This window comes from Eublepharis macularius, chromosome 8, assembly GCF_028583425.1.
Source record: "Eublepharis macularius isolate TG4126 chromosome 8, MPM_Emac_v1.0, whole genome shotgun sequence".
NCBI classification, from domain to species: domain Eukaryota; kingdom Metazoa; phylum Chordata; class Lepidosauria; order Squamata; family Eublepharidae; genus Eublepharis; species Eublepharis macularius.
This window is the reverse complement of record NC_072797.1, coordinates 31,007,100-31,024,553: the sequence shown is the minus strand read 5'-3', so window position 1 is coordinate 31,024,553 and position 17,454 is coordinate 31,007,100. Positions and strand designations below refer to the sequence as shown.

The 17,454-nt window shown below is 40.4% G+C and overlaps 1 protein-coding gene across 2 annotated transcripts in view; it reads left to right on the top strand.

The window, feature by feature from the left end:
- Positions 1-660: 660 nt before the first annotated feature.
- PLPP1 (phospholipid phosphatase 1) overlaps positions 661-17,454 on the top strand; it is a 106,773-nt gene continuing 89,979 nt past the window's right edge. For both annotated transcript variants that reach the window (XM_054987196.1, XM_054987195.1), the window contains exon 1: positions 661-914. In XM_054987196.1, coding sequence (XP_054843171.1) covers positions 854-914 — 61 coding nt within the window. In that variant the 5' untranslated portion in view covers positions 661-853. The remainder of the gene's footprint in view (positions 915-17,454) is intronic.

Below are 17,454 nucleotides of genomic sequence, written 5' to 3'. Positions count from 1 at the left end.
AAAATATTGTAAAATTTTTATCTTCCATTTTCTGGAGATTGGATTTTTTTAAAATAACCGAAAGCATTACTTTTGCTCGAAGCGTTACGCTTATAATTTTTAAAAGGGTAATTTAGAACCTCCTACTACTAACTGTGCATAAAGTGACTACTGTGTCATACACACCCCTTTCCTTCAACACTAACAGCCCAGAACCGACTCAGATATTCCTTCAGAAAGAACACCTGAGGGAAACGCTGAAAAAAAATCACAGCGACTCATTAAACCATGTGACCAGCTCCCGCAAACACCGTTTGACGAGACAGAGACGGAAGGAAAAGCGGTCACGCGCCGGCACGCGCGTTAATATATACATTTGTAGGGGAGAGCAGCGAAGGGCGATTGTTTGGCGGCTTTTCCAATCAGAGGCGAGCCTCTTTGGGAGCAGAGAGGTGATTGGTTTTTGGTAACCCACCAGGACAGAAAGGAACGGAGGGAGTGGGCGGGGCAAACTGTTCAGAGGAGAGTGCCTGACGAGGAGGATTCTCGCAACCGGATTTTGGGAAAGCCGAGCGGGCGAGTACGCACACGTAGAGGCGCGCGCGCGCCCGGGAGAGACTGCGACCGCGCCGGGTGGTGGGAGGAGCCGCCTCCTCAGCGCCCTCCCCCTCCTTAAAGAACCCGCCCGTCCTCCGCGCGAGCCTCATTAGTGGCGGCGCCTCGCGAGTCGGGCGGCGCCGTTGGGAAAGGGAGCGCCTCTCGGTCCCTTAACTGGCCCTGCTCCTGGATGCGGCCGGGCTCGCAGCCCTCTTTCGCTTCGCTCTCACGCCGCCGCTAGCCTAGCTCAGGTCCCCAGGAGGAGCCGGGCGGCGCTATGATGTTTGACAAGACGCGGCTCCCCTATGTGGTGCTCGATGTGGTCTGTGTGGTGTTGGGTACGTCTCGGCCCCACCTGAGGGGCGGCGGGGCGGGGGAGGATCGGGGGCGGCGGTGCCGGGGATGCTCTTTCGCTGCGCTGCTTGGCTTCGTTCCCCTTTTCCCTTTGGCGATGCGGGCTGCTGCGGAAACTTTGCCCACGACCGGTGCTGCAGGGAGTGCGGTAATTGCGTGTGTGTGTGTATCTGTAATAGACCTTTGCATTGTACATACATATCATGTGACACTGAGTTATTGATGATGCCTCATTTATCGGTATGAAAGTTACGTGCTTAAGGATGTGCGCGTGCATGCATCAGCTTTCATTTCGTGTACACACATGTGTATATATGCTCACGTCGTACACAGATGTTATAGTTCTATATTACTATATCCTAGCCCTGTTGCATTGTTACTGCTCGTCTGTCTGATTAAATGGTTTCCATTGTTTTTGTAACTGTCCTGAAGCCTCGGTGAGCAAGGCTGGCTAAAAATGAAGTAAATGGATGAATAACATATGAGCATAGATGCCTATGCCATGTCTTTATTGCTAAGATTTGTGCACAGTGTGAGCATAGCTGTAAATACACATCCCTTTAATAAACATTTGCAGATTATGCCTTGTATATACATATCTTTAATGTATACATAAATCTATATATACTTTGTGTGTGCAGCATTATATGTGCATTCACACACACAAGTATATGTGGTATTAATTCTGAAAGGAGAGGTCTGTTTGCCTGATGATGTAAAAATGAATTGGAGGCATCTTATGTGTTGTGTGTGTGTTTGTGTGTGTGTGTTGCAGCTTAGTTTCCATGACATGTTTATCATCGAATCTTTGATTTTTCCCATCTTCATGGCTTTCGGGAGGGACTAAAAAGAATTCCTTTTTAAAACTCTTTTCCCCCAGCCATGTTGATTTTGTTTGTTCTGTCTATACTGCTGCCTGTCATTTCTTACTTTTTTTTTTCTTATGGACATCTTATAATCTGTGATCTTACCTAGTGGAAGAGAATTGGAGATAATTTCCTTCTTCCCAACCTCACCTGGAGAAGAAACTTGGTCACTGTAATTCTTCTGTTTCATACCATAGCAAGGCATTGACTTGAATAATGAGACTTTTGCCCACCTCCATGCACCTGTACCAGATAGAAATGCAGTGGAAAGATTCATTGTCATGAAGCACATGTCAGAGGGAAAGTGGTTGGTTGGTTGATTGTTTCAGGGACATAAAGTCATGGATTAAGACTAGGAAAGAACAGGTGGCCAGGTTGGCTGTTGACTTCCCAAAGTTCAATACTTAAGTAGATTTCCTCAATTGCCCCCCTCCTTCCTTCTTCTTTGTTCAAGCAGTCAAAAAACTGTGCTCTCATTTTGGTTGCAAGGCATGGTGAGGTTTATTTGCTGAATGTTATTGTCCTTTTCCATCTTGGACTGTATAGGGAGCCTTCACATACCATATGTCAATTGCAGTGCTAAGTGAAAAAAGTATATTCATTAATGTAGTGTACTGTTTTGAAGAAGGATTAGGCTTGTTCATGTTTTTTGATAACCAGCATGGCCTTTGGAAGACCTTGCTGTGATAAGGCATTTGGCTTTGGATGGCTTTCTTTAGTGAAAATTTCATTTACATAATGTTGGATTAAAGCAGTGTGACTTCTTTGTAGTTAAATGTTTCCAAGTGTTAGATCTCATGATGGTGGCTTGTAGAAGGTGATGAAGCATCCTGTGATATGAATGTTTGTTAATTCTAAGAATAAGTGGGAATTTACACTGTTTCACTGCACTCTGCTACATGCCCACCATTTAATCACTGGGAATGAAATCTGATACTACTGCTTGACGGTTGAAAATGAATTTCTGCCCTTAAGTCATAGTTGACTTATGGTGATTCCTGGTGGGGTTTTCATGGCAAGAGACTAACAGAGGTGGTTTGCTGTTGCCTGCCTCTGCAACCTTGGTCTTTGTTGGAGGTCTCTCATCCAATTATTAACCAAAGCTGACCCTGCTTAGCTTCTGAGATCTGACAAGATCAGGTTACTGGCAGTTAATAAGCACTTTAAATTAGAAAATGTTATATTCTGCAAGAGATTGAGAATACTTTTTTATGTCAAATTTTGGTTTCAGAGAATGAGGTTTGATTTACACATTCAGAAGAATGAAGGGGGAATAAGGTGGTTGAAAATTGCAGTGGTAGACTAGGCTGTACTAAAGTTTTCGTATGTGGGATCAAGGAGATCAATGTTTTAAGGAGCTCCCCTTTTTTAAGAATCTTCTGAAAATAGAAAATCATTGCAGAAAGCAAAGAGAGCGGAGACGTTTTTTTCTCTGCTGTGCTAATTTTCTGTTTGCATGAAGCTTTTCATTTTAAAAACACTTTAAAGCTAGAGACCATCACATGTGGTCAGGTGTATTCAATTCTGTCTTTTTAATGTTCTACTGCTTCATTCTCTGGCATGCATAAACCAGGCCTTAGGGACCTGCTTTGAGATACTTTTCTGTTGTTCAAAGGTAACATAAGATCAACTGTGTAGTCCTAAGCAGAGTTACTGCATACAGTGAAATGTGGCCTGAGAGTAACTGCATTGGATTGCACTGTAAGCCTGTTTAAGCCTTACCTCTTTTAGGCCTCCTCTGATTTTGGCAAATAACAAAATGAAAGGAAGTAGGGTAATTTTACTGTAATGTTTCTCTTGCTTGGTTGAAAACATATGAGAAAATATTACTATGGAATGAAAAATCTATTTCTTTTTATGGTTGCTGTCTTAGCGCTGCGGGAATCCTGTTCACAGATTGCTCTGATGTTACATGAACTGCAAGAATTTTGTAATGGCTAAGATTGAGGTATTAACTGACAAGTCCCTTGTTTGAACCTTGCCTTTATCATAAATTTACTAGATGGCAGCGTCAAACCCCAGTTGGTATTATGAGAATGATAATATGGACCCTTACAAAATTGTAGTATAGAATAATGTAAGTGAAATACAGTGAATACTGTTAAGTACTGCTTGTACATTTTATATATATATATCTTGTCTGAAGTGGCTAGGTATCAGGTATATGTACAATAAAGGCATAGTGAATAGGCTGTCTAATGGAAGTATATGTAAATACGTGTTAGGGAATCATGAATGTATCAGCAGTTAACTTAAGGAGGCTTCGAGGGAGCTAGTCAACATTGTATTTAGTGATTTGGATGGTACTCTCCTATTGGGTTGATTCAGATATTTTGTCAAATTAGTAATGTTGGAAGTACTCTGCTACAGGTACAGGGGCAGGGTAGGAATTGGGATGACCATGGTAGCTAGTAGCATCTGTTAAGACCTTGATGAGTTTGTTTCTTCTCTGGTACAGGTAATTAAAGCCAGCATGTGCCCAGAGGTGTGAGTTGAAAAGCAAGAGCATAGATCCAACAGCTGGGAGGAGGAGCCTCTAGCATGAAAACAAAGGAACACCTCTTCTGTATTTCAACTCTTTCCCCCCTTCTTGTGTTTGTTTTTAGTGTTGTAAGCTGTTTGGGTCTGCCCCTGCCAGAAAAGTAGGATGTAAATAATTAAATCAAATAAATAAAAATAAGCACAAGGACAAGATGATGTCTAAAACATTTATGAAAGAGAAAATAAGAAACAGCATTTTAGACATGAGAGACAAAAGTGTACTGAATCTTTCTTACTATCCCTATAAAATAAGTATCACCCAGTCATTCAGGTTTTAGTAAGCACTACAGTTAGATGGCATTATTAAAGAGATTCTGCTTCTTTTTAAACCTAAAGTTTTGGCCTAATGACTAAAACAAAAATGGTTGGCTGAGATACAGTCATACAAGTCAGTTTTGAAGCATGGGTCTAATGTTTGACTCGTTCTTGTATCGTTGTTCTTGAATTTGAAGTACATAGTGGCTGTTTCTGTATGCCTTAATAGTATTATGGAATTATTCTATTTTACGAGTTATTCTCATGCAAGCTCTTCAGATAGTTATAACTTATTGGGCCAGCATGATATTATAGCAGAATTTTCGTCACAGCACTTCCTGCAGGAATGAGAAAGCTAAACACTTGAACCAGTACTTATATGAAGTACAGTTTTCCTACACTTGCTTATTTTTTGCAGCATAGCTCTATACTTTTGTGTATTCAAATAATGAAATAATCTTTCTTTGCTAGTTGCACTTTTTTTTTCTTTTGTAGGCAGGTTGTACAGAAACTTGTCCATAAACTCTGAATTATTTTTTTTGTGTGAAAAGAACATTTCCCCTCCCTAAAAATTTGGCATCAACCTGAATACCATACACTATTGTGTTACTCGATTTGTGGAAACCTTTAATGCATGTTTTCCATATGCTAGGTTGCAGCACAGGGTATTTTACCCGTAAAGGTAAAGGTAGTCCCTGTGCAAGCACCGAGTCATTACTGACCGATGGGGGGGACGTCGCATCACGATGTTTTCTTGGCAGACTTTTTTGTTAGTGGTTTGCCATTGCCTTCCTCAGTCATCTACACTTTACTCCCAGGAAACTGGGTACTCATTTTACCGACCTCGGAAGGATGAAAGGCTGAGTCAACCTTGAGCCGGCTTCCTGAACCCAGCTTCCGCCGGGATCAAACCCAGATCGTTAACAGAACTTGGGCTGCAGTACTGCAGCTTACCGCTCTGCACCACGGGGCTTCTCATCACAGGGCTACCTATTTTACCCATGCAAAAGATCTAACCTGTGGTTGATTACCATTCTGCCTGCAAACTAACTTTTCTTTATTTTGATTGTTGCTGATTTAATTTTGTGATAGGTTGGGTGTATAGGTTGGGTATGCTCATAGCAGCTTCACTTTACGTTTTGTAAGCAGAAGAAGTCTGGGGCAGATGTAAACGGGAGATTCACAATCTATGGTGATATTACTGGGCTCATTCAGAGTTCTTAATCATTCTGTTGGGGGTTTGAATTGGAGTGCTTCCTGATGTATTGTTGCCATCCAGCACATGATACAGAATGCTTTCCCTCCTGAAGACTTGTTTTCTTACATTCTTCTGTTCAAGCTTGTTCCTATTGGCCCTAATTCATATGAGACTAACTATCAAGATGGTCTAATATTCCTAGTTGCAAAGCTTCTGTTCCCCTGATGGTGTAGCCTTAACTTGGAATGGAGAAGCAGCTAATGAATAAATTGTAGGGGTGCTAACTCTTAATACCAAACTTCGCACTTGTTAACTGGAGCTGTGGTTGCACTGTGTTGTTTTAGTTAAGCCAGTATCATCTTCAGCTTTTCTGCCTTCCAGGGTTGTTGGGAGGAGATTAGTGAAGTGTTTCTAATATCCTGAAACAGGGGTGTCAAGCATAAGGCACGGAGGCAGCATCGGGTCCTCTAAGGGGCTCATAAGGCTGCCTTCTAAAAGGCTGTTCTTCTAAAGGTTCCCTTGCTCAGTAATGCAAGTTTCTGAAGGAAAAGTTAGCTTCTCGTGAATGTATTCATACTTGGATTCTTTCTGCCTCCTGATACATAATTAAAAATCGGCAATGTGGTTTGAGAAAGAAGGATGCAAAGACCTACACATCTGAATATTAAAACAACGAATGAACACAGCTGTTATGATAGTTACTTCAGTTAATAGTGTGCTAAATAAATACTAATTAGTTAAATTAGTATTGATATAAAATAGTATTAGAATAATCAAGTGAGTACTTCATTTTGATAATTTATGGAATGCCTGGACCAGCCAAATTATGTGTTGTCTTATTTAGGGAATATCATATTTATTTGTAGCTGAAGTCCATAACTTGTTTTCATTATTCTTTAAGGAAGATATGCACTGAACTTTTTAAAAAACAGCTATACAAACCTCTTATCCCCATATACCATATACCAAAATACCCTGAGTGAACCTCTCACCTAGCTGTTGCTGCCATAGTGCTATTCTGTTGACTCATTTATAGGCACAGTAAGGATATGAGGATTTTTTATTTTCCTTTTTCCTGCTAAGACTCTAAATTATTACTTTTCTGATGCAGCTGATGAAACACGTCTGACATTAGATTCACATTTGACTTTGATTATAATGTTTGTTTCCAAAGCTGTGAGTAATTTTAAGTTCAGGTTGATTGCTACTTCCTGTAATCCTGCTATAGAGTGATTAAAACAGTACGCAGGCCCAGAATACGTACTGTGTGTAAGTGGATGTTATAGTAGTCCAACAAGCCTATGTAAATAAGGAGAATCCACTTCTGATGGGAGACAATTGGCAGGGGATAGAACCCTTTCTTTGCCCATAGTGTTCCCTCTCCAGATTGCTTTCCCCCCCTCCTGTGACTTTCCTTTCATGATGAGGAAACACCTAAAACTCTGTTGAGTGAAAAGCTGCATGTGGTGGAGGGAAATGGTGGGTGGGGAAAGGTTTTGGTGCGCCGTTTCCATCTGCTTCCCATTGTCTCCACCAAAAGTGGCTCTGATGGAACATATTCATCATGGGAAATTTCAGTTACCCTGATATCTGCTGGAAGTCAAACTGCTAAAACCATAAGGTCTAAGAAATCCCTGACTTATCTTGCTGACATCTTCATCTTCCAGAAAGTGGAGAAGGAACCAAGAGGATCTGCTATTTTGAACTTGATTCTCACCAACAGGGAAGAACTGGTTGATGAGGTGAAAGTAGTGGACACCCTGGATAGTAGTGACCATATAATTTTGGCTTTTAAGATCTTGGGCATGGGAAAAGTTGAACGTAGTCAGACGTATAGGTTGGATTTTAGAAAATCTAATTTTAATTGGCTCAGAGTTATGCTGGGGAGAATCCCATGGTCAGAAAAAGGAAAAAAGATATTCAAGATGGGTGGGAGTTTCTTAAAAGCAAGATATTGAGGGCACAATCACAAACTATTCCAATGAGAAAGAAAAATGGGAGGTACTTAAAGAAGACAATGTGACTTCATACAAGCTTTCTAAAGATCTGAAAGTTGAAAAAGACGAATTTAAGAAATGGAAGGGCTGTATAACCAAGGAGGAATACAAATAACTTGCAAGTGCTTGTAGAGAGAGTGTTAAAAAGTCTAAAGCTCAATATGAGCTTAGGTTAGCAAGAGATGCTAAACAGAACAAAAAGGGTTATTTAGCTATGTTCAGAGAAAGAAAGCAAGAAAAAGAATAAGGAAGTGATAGGTCTACTGTGGGAAGAAGAAAGTGAGCTTTTAACAGGTGATAAAGAGAGGGCAGAACTGCTCAATTCCTCCATTGCCGGAGAACTGTGTTCACCCTGGCAAAAAGGAACACATGAGGAAGAAATAGAACTGAAGCCTAGGATAGACTTTGGGGTGGTACGTAAACACCTACTTTCTTTAAATGAAATCAAGTCCTCAGGACCAGATGAAGTGCATGCTACGGTACTAAAGGAACTTACTGATGTGATTGCAGAGCCTCTATCATCTTGATCTATCGAACAGTCAGTCCTCGAGCATTTAGAAAAGACAGCTGTGATTACTAAGAGCCAGCATGGGTTCCTCAAGAACAAGTCATGTCAGACTAACTTTATCTCCTTTTTTAAGAGAGTTACTACTTTGGTGGATCAGGGGAATGCTGTGGACATAGTTTATCGTGATTTCAGTAAGGCTTTTGATAAGGGTCCACATGATATTCTGGTTGACAAGTTGATAGCATGTGGTTTGGAGTCTGTTATTGTTAGATGGATTTGTAACTGGTTGACAGATTGTACCCAAAGAGTGCTTGTAAATAGTTCCTCATCTTCTTGGAGAGGAGAGACAAGTGGAGTACCTCAGCGTTCTGTCCTGGGCCCTGTGTTGTTCAACATCTTTATACCAGACTTGGGTGAAGGAACAGAGGGGATGCTCATTAAGTGTGCAGGTGATACTAAATTGGGACGGGTTGCAAACTCAATAGAAGACAGAAGCAAGGTTCAAGGTGATCTTGACACCTTGGGCTAAAACTAACAAAATGAATTTCAACAGAGATAAATGTATAGTTTTGCATTTAGGTAGGAAAAATCAAAGGCATGCTTATAGGATGGACCTGTCTTGGCAGTAGTACATGTGAAAAGGATGTAGGAGTCTCCGTAGATTATACGCTGAACTTGAGTTAGCAATGTGATGCTGTAGCTAAAAAGGCAAATGCAATTTTAGGCTGTATCAACAGACGTATAGTGTCCAGATCACGTGAGGTGATGGTATTGCTTTACTCTGCTCTGGTTAGACCTCATTTAGGGTACTGTGTACAGTTTTGGGCACCACAGTTTAAGAAGGATTTTGACAAGCTGGAAAGTGTTCAAAGGAAGGCAACAAAGATGGTGAGGGGTCTGGAGAACAAATCTTATGAGGAAAGGTAGAAGGAGCTGGATATGTTTAGCCTGGAGAGGAGGTGACTGAGAGCCAAGCTACAAGTGATGAATTACATTTGCCTGGCAAGTGAACAGACTCACGTGTAGTCCTCCCTTGATCAAGTGGAGAGCAAGGCCGTCGTCACACGGGCTTTTATTTAGCGCTAAAATGGCGCTATTTCCCAGCAAACACCCACCTTATTCCAACACTGTAGCGATTTTCTCTCTTCTGCTTTGTGCTTGATAGTTGCGCTATTTTGTGCCTCAGTGTGAATGCCTCACATCGATGTATTTCACCTCGCAACGTCCTATGCTCTCCCTTCAATCCCAGAATCCATTTCTTCCTGCGACTCCCCTTTTTTTATTTTATTATGTCCTTATAACGCCATAACGCCATAACACAATGCAAACTTTCTGCTGAAGTAAAAATGACTCAGTCGCCATGGCAGAGTCTTCAGCGATGGGGATCACGTCAGACAGGGAGTTTTCTGCGGGCAAAGGGCTATTTATATAATTTCAAAGTTGGGAAAACAAAAGGGTCGTAGTGTTTTGCTCTAACGGAATGTTTATATGCTGTTATTCCGTTATAGCGGAATTAAACGCCAGAATAATAAAAAAAAGGGGGAGAGCTGCTTCTGCGCGGTTAGAGAGAACAGAACAGAGTGCTTCGGTGTGGACAGCTGGTGGCGCGAAGAGCCGTTAGGTGACCCAAAGAAACGTTACTGTGCCGATAACAGGTAGGACGCTATATGCTGTAAATTTAACGGAAGAGATGCCCGTGTGACGACGGCCCAAGTGAATGGCAAGTGAACAGGGAGGAATACACGTGAGTCTGTTCACTTGCCAGGCAAGTGTAATTCTTCACTTGTAGCTTGGCTCTGAGAGGTGATATGATAGCCCTCTTCAAGTATTTGAAGGCCTGTCACATAAGAGGATGAAGCAGAGTTGTTTTCTGTTGCCTCAGTGGGTTGGACCAGAAACAATGGGTTAAAATTAAAGCAAAAGAGTTTTTGGCTAAACATTAGGAAGAACTTCCTGACAGAGCAATTCCTCTGTGGAACAGGCTTCCTTGGAAGGTGGTGGGCTCTCCTTCCTTGGAGGTATTTAAGAAGAGGCTAGATGGTCATGTGACAGGTATGACTTAATATGAATATGCACAAATCAAGAGAGGGAGTGCATGAAGGGATGAACCGGTGTTTGGCTCTCGTGGCCCTTTCTTATATGCCCAGGGTAATGCTGATCACCACTTTGGAGTCAGGAAGGAATTTTCCTCCAGGCCAGATTGGCCAGGGATCCTGGAGATTTTTTGCCTTCCTCTGGGTATAGAGCAGGGATCACTCAGGGAGGTGGGGGGATAGCTGTGAATTTCCTGAATTGTACAGGGGGCTGGACTAGATGACCTTTGGGATCATTCCAGCTGTATGTTTTTGTGTTTTAAGAAAATAGGTAATTGGGCTCCTGTCACTCTTTTTTTACATGTAATTTGCACCTTGTACCACATAGTAGCTGGAGCTAGTCTCTCTTGGATAGCATGTGTTCATCCTGTTGTCTGACTGGAATGTTATGGAATAGTAATGTTACTACAAGTGAATCCTTTACATATTTTAATTCTGTTAATTGAAGATTGAAGATGCATTATTGAAAGTCCTTAAAAAGCAATTGGAAAAGCATTGAGTGTAAGTGTGTAAAATATGCAGAAAACCATTGGATCAAACATAAAGAATTTGCAGACTTTTTTCTTTTATTTACAATAAAGTTTGTATTCCCCTCTTTTCTCCCTGAAAGGACCCACATTAGCTTTACAACAATAAAAACTGCAATAAAAATACAATACCTATAACAAATAAAACCCAAGGTGTATCTTGATGTGGTCTTAATTCCAGTGGGCCGGCTTATCCTCTAGTCAATCTCAAACTTTATACCTTGAGACAGGAACAGCAAACAAAAGCTCAGCCTCAGATATTACAGCTGGAAGCAATGTTCTTTGCACTCTGCCCTCTCTAAAGGTGTAGCGGTACTTCCTCCTCATTTCCTCCCTTTTTGGTCATTCCAATTCTCAGTTTGTTTGGCTTTTGAGGGTTTCTTTTCTATGGTTTGAGGTTTGCAGTCTGAAACACTGTTTGATGTAATGCAGAACTGAGCTTGGTCCATTTTCTCTATTGGCTTACAAATTCTCAGTCCTGAATTACTTTAGGTAAAACACACACACACACACAGTCCTTGTAACTTACATCACAAATCTCTGTATAATGCCGTGTTATACAATCAAAGGGTTACTGTATGGAATAAAAAGTATCACTTTGAGCGTCTATAGTCACATCAAATGATAGATTTGTCAAAGTGATTTAGGAGTTCAAGTTGAGGTGTTGCTAAGAGAGAATGAATGAACTATTCATTATGGTCAAAGACCAGCACAAAAATATACTACCAGAAATATTACATAAAAGCAATTACATAAATTATATTAAAACAAACAAATACAAGCCATTAAATTAATACAGATATCTACTAAGAGTGAGACCTTCAGTGCAATCCTATGCAGCAGGGCTCAACAAATCCCACATGCCAGGACAGCATGGCATCTAGAAACGTCATTGTGGCACCTAGTATTTTCAGCAGTCATTTGTTGTAAGTACCTCTTGGTCATTCTCAGTAGAAGTACAAAGCTTAGTTAGGTGCAGGACAGAAGTTAGCTTTTGCTGTGATGACGAGCAGGGTTACCCCATGTTTGTTTATATGCTGCAACACTTTTGTTATAGCTTAAAAATGGCAAAAAAACCTGCAGAATCTAGGATTAGGTTTTGTGGTAGCAATAATTAGACAGTATAGTTATTCTAATATAACCCCCCGAAAGTTGAAAAATAAGTCCGACTTCTAAGTTTTTGGGTAAAGCAGAATTTTTTTTGTCAAGGCTTACTGTGCAGAGTTACTGATACCTAAACCCTTTAATTTCAATTGATTTAGAGTGGAGTAACTCTTTATAGGATTGAACTATAGGCCAAGCTATATATTATAAACCAGCCATGTGTGTAGGACTGCAGTAAAGAAAAAAATTCTAGAAGTGCTGTTGTTGTTCCTCTGGATAAAGGGCAGAAATTCAATAGGTACAGTGCTTTCATGTCAATGAATTTCTCTGCTGATTAAACCAGCAGCTGTTTAAAGATTCTCTTCCTGCAAAAGAGTGGTGCTAGGCCCTGTTCCCCTGCTCAGAATGACTGTGTTTTTTTGTTTGTGATGGTGCTCAGGGCCTCCATTGTTCCTAGTATTTAAATAGATATCCCATCTGAATCAAATTCTGGAGATGGATGGCATGCTTCGGGGAAACTAATTTCATTGAAATAAATATGATAGGCTTTTTGGTTAATGCATTGGATCCAGACTAAATTTTCCAATGGTGGAGTGGAACTTTCCTGCCTTCTTCCCTTCTGCTGCAGCCCAGTGTTCTCCCTGAAGTGCTTCGACTGGGTGTGGGGGGCAGGCATAGGGGAATTCCTAAGGAATTACATGAGGGGGGGGGTCTGCTGTGGGAAAGGGGCATTGGTGAAAATTGCTAGTTTTGTCTGGATCCAACCCAAACTATTGATGACTGGTGCATTATATTTGGGATGGGAACTGGTCCTTGGAGAAACTTGATATGACAGTTAAAAAATCATAAACTTTACTAAGAAAAAGTCATTACATTCTCAAGCAGGTTTATAGAAACAAATTGCAAGGCCTAAACTGCAAGCCATTTTCCTCTTGTTGATTTGATGGAATTTCTTACTGCTTCTGTGCCTGTGATACGGTCTCTCTGCCAAGAACAGCATTAAGAAGCAAGCAATTGGTGTGGTATGATGCTAATCTGCCCCACCCAGAGACTACCTTTATCATAATTCCCCTTTTGCAACCACATTTCTTTGGTTGCAGATTGACCAGTCTAGATTTTAGCCTCTCTCTGGTTTACTCTTGTATAGCACAAGAACAAGATGGATTTTGATCATTTCACCTAAAATTGCCTTCTGTTCACTTATTAGAACAGTGTTTCAGGAAAAGCTGCATGTTTTGGCTAAGCTATGCTTGAGAGTTGTTCTTATTTTTAGCTCTTGCTGAGACATTAAATTTAAGGACTTGTAGCTGGGCTCCTGTTTCTAGCCTGCATTTAGAGGCGTAGTTGGGCAGTCGAATTTCTGTGTAAACATATTTGCCCCTCTTATGTAGAAATAATTCACAGAGAGAAGGGTGGGGGCGTGGAGGCTGTTAACACAGGTTTTCAAAGCAATTAAATGAGTCCGTAACAGCTGAATAAGGTGCACTTTTCAACAGGTTCTACCATATGGTGAGGTATGGGATAGCTTTGTCTCTGGTACAGTTTTATATACCCTTATCTACTGTACTGCTATGCAGTCTGGCATTTTCCCCTTGCCAACAACTCTTTCAATTTCCCGTCTTAAAGGTCTTATCTATCAAAACAAAGTGTAAACTGACAAATTCCTTCCTCCTCTTTTCTGTGCATGTGAGCCAAATGTTGTTAATGCATTCTGCCAAAGCAGGATCGATGAAATAAACATTAAATACTTACTAGAAAAATTCTAGTAAGTAATTCTAGTAAATTCAGAAGCTAAGCAGGGTCTGCCCTGGTTAGTACTTGGATAAGAGATGACCAAGGAAGACCAGGGTCACTGCACAGAGGCAGGCAGGTAAAGGCAAACTACCTCTGAGTGGCTCTTGCCTTGAAAACCTTCCACCATAAGTTGGCTTTTACTTTACAGCACTTTACACCAACTAGATAGAATCACTGTTACCAATGAAACACCCAAATGTACCTTGCAGCTATGAATTAACTTATAAATTACACCTCTGCATGCACAAAATCAAGTTTCTGTGTCATAAACGTTAACCTACCTCATCAATTTTCACTGCTGTATTAAATGTGCTACATATCCTGAATGCAGATCTGTAAATATTTTGTGCTTAAAATTTTTAAAAATTCTGTATTTAGCAATCAACATACTATGCCAAGGAAACTGAAATCCTGAAAAATTTAAATTATAACAATGGATGAAATTTGCAGAATTTATTCTGCTTCTGCTAATAATGGAGAAAGGTATGCAGAGTATGCAGAGCTCCGAAGCCACCCTCTCCCAAACCAGTGGGATTCTGTTTAATGTCTTTTCTCTTCATTTCCCTACCCTTAAGAAACCCAGAGTTTCCCAACAGACCCTGGGCCTGTTGAGAAGGGAAAATGGTTTTAGACTACCCAGGAGATATAAATATCCACTAATTTGAAAAAAGGAGTTAGTTAGGTGCACAAAGAAAGTGATTAACTCCAGAAAACCTGAACTGTCATAGGAAACTTCCTGAACTTGCTGTACCTAAATTACTAAGTAAAACACCTCTCACTGTTAAGAACCAAGAATATATGAAAATAAGCTTTAAGGATACTATTTTGCCTGTTACACAAAGTGTATTCTGTAATACCAGCAAATTTTTACCTCTGCATTTCTATCCCCTGACTATACTTACTCAATCCCTGCCTGTTAAATAAAGTTACTTCTTTTTGAAATAACTTAAAACAGTCTGTAGTGCCATTTCCAACAAAAAGGAAGAGGGCTCCTGCTTTTCCCCATCAAGTTCCTGGACTGGGCTAAAAAGGCAAAATTGTATCTGCATATCAGGGTGGCATAAACAGACTTTCAAAACCACAAATATTAACACACTCCATGGGGCTGCTCAGGCAAAGCAGCGGAACTAAATTTTGGTGAGAAAATCTGCCTCACAGTGGGTGAGTGAAGGGTGGGGGGGTTCATCAAAGCTTCATATCTGTTTATTATTTTTAGGATGTCCATTGATACGAGAAGTTTGTCATATATACATATATGAATACATTGATATCTTCAGTTAAAATACATTATTACTACTTAAAGCATGATCTGTCCCAAAGGGTAATAATGAAAAAGTTTTAAAGACAAGAGTTTGCAAAATCTGGAAATGTTTCCAGTCCTACATACTGTGGAAACTTCAGTGTTCCAAGGAAAGGAATGGTTCTGATTACATCCAGAAAAGATTTATGTTCAGTACTTTGTTTAGTTGTATTATGGATGCTGTAGTTTCAGAAAATATAGCTTCAGCTCTTGGTGTTTATTTCCCCCCCACTTAGCCTTGGCTTTGTGTGTGAAGTTCAAGGTGATTCTCTCAAAATTGCATCTGTTCATACAGTGTGTACATACTACCTAATAATAGGGAGAGGTTTATAATCATGGGCTGAGCTCACAGGATTTATGTGCAGTGGAAAACTACTAGATTGTTAGGGAAGGCCTTTTGCATTAGTGAAAGCACACCCATTAACATTTGTTGTTAACAATAGGTTTGTCCCAAGACTGTAGTTGGGGTCATACTAAGTCATAGCCATGCTGGGTTGCCAACTGCTTGGAAAAAAGCACTGTCTCTTTAATAAAGGCTTGAAAAATGAAATCCTGCCCTCAAGTCATAGTTGACTTATGGTGACCCTTGGTAGGGTTTTCATGGCAAGAGACTAACAGAGGTGGTTTGCCATTGCCTGCCTCTTAATAAAGACTTAACGGGATGGTATTTACCTGGTGATATTATTTACCTTCATGGCACGAAAAGCTTCAGCTGCCTATTCCAGATTTAAGCCTCAGTTAAAGGGAGAGTAGATTTTTCTACTGGCTTGTTGCTGAACCTAGACCATCATGTGTACCCACATGGATAATTGATTTGTCCCAGCTAAGAATCTTTTGAAAAACAGACTCTTATATTTTGTAATGTATCTGATGTCATTTAAAGATTTAGAATGATCTTTCAGAAGAGGAACATTTCTGTGTGTGTGTAATAGATTTCACTTTAAAGAAGGTTTCCTTAGCGCAACACTCAGAGAGAGGGAAGGGAAGGAGTAACAACTGCCTGGAATGAGAGCTTGATTGATAGACTGTTCCCTCCTCTCTCTGATAGGCCAGTCAGAACCAGTCAAGATGAGAGTTGGTGCTGAAAGGATTTTGAGTTCAGTTGGGAGTAGAGTGTGTGAGAGAGTCTGACAAAGAAGATCAGACAGGTTCCTCTCTGAAGTGAGGGAAAGGAAAGCATTTGCCCTACTTGTAACAACCTTGTCTTAAGGAAGACTTTTAGTTAAGGATTCCAAGTATAAAAGCCAGCACAAGTTCAAACCCATTTACACAGCCAAGATAGAACTGGGTGTGTGTTTTTGGCAGAGTGAATGGGTAGAAGTAAGCAGAGACTCCCATTCAAGCCAAGTGAATAGGGTTATGTTTTCTTAGGTGAAGAAGATTAATTCCTGTCCAGTGTCTAAAGGGGGGTTGGCTCTGAGGAGGGCCCCAGGTCTGTTGTAAAGGGAAAACAGTTTTGAACTAACATCAGGAAACCTGAGTTGAAGGGGAAATCTGTGAAGAAACATTGTTGCTTTAACCTAAGTATTAAACAAAACACCTCTCACTCTTAAGGATTATAAACATTGAAACTAAGCTGCAAGAAAACTATTTTGCCTATTACTTTTAAATATTCTGTTTTACTAACAAAGTTTACTTCAGCAATTTTATCCCTGACTGCCCATATTCCATCCCTGCCTGTTCAATAAAGTTGCTGTTTCTTTTGAAACAGTCCCTAGGGCCATTTAATACAAAGAAGAAGAGAGCTCCTGCTTTTCCCCTTTCAGATTTCTGGGCTGGGGTAAAAAGTAAAAAATATAACTGCTTATCAGGGTGGTACAAAAAGAACTTTACAACTAGAAACAGAGACACTCTACTTGGGACTGCTCAGCCATAGCAAGCAAACTTGAATTTTGGCAGGAAAATCTGCTTCAGTGTGGGGGCGACTGTCATAGTGTAGTAAAAAAAAAAAAAGATCAAAGGCTACTGATGTCTCATCCCAGGTAGTAGTGCTGCGAACTTCACCCAATTTCCCTGGTTTAGGGTTGATTATTTGAAGACTGCTATCAACTTTGTAAGTAATCAGTGATTAAGATTTAGTAAGGTCAGTAACAAAACTTACCTTGCTCTGTAAAACTGTGAATATGACAGAGTTCTTAAAGGGGCTGCATATAAACTTCAAAAAATTATTTAAGGAAGTGGGTAGCACATTCTGGACTTAAAATGGCTCTTGTTCATTCAGGTTATATGTTTCTGACATTAATAGTTTATCAACAAAGTCACCGGTCTTCCATTTATTTCTTGGAAGCCTGACTTGAAAGAGTAACAGTTCCACATGGAGAAGGAAGGATGATTATGGTTC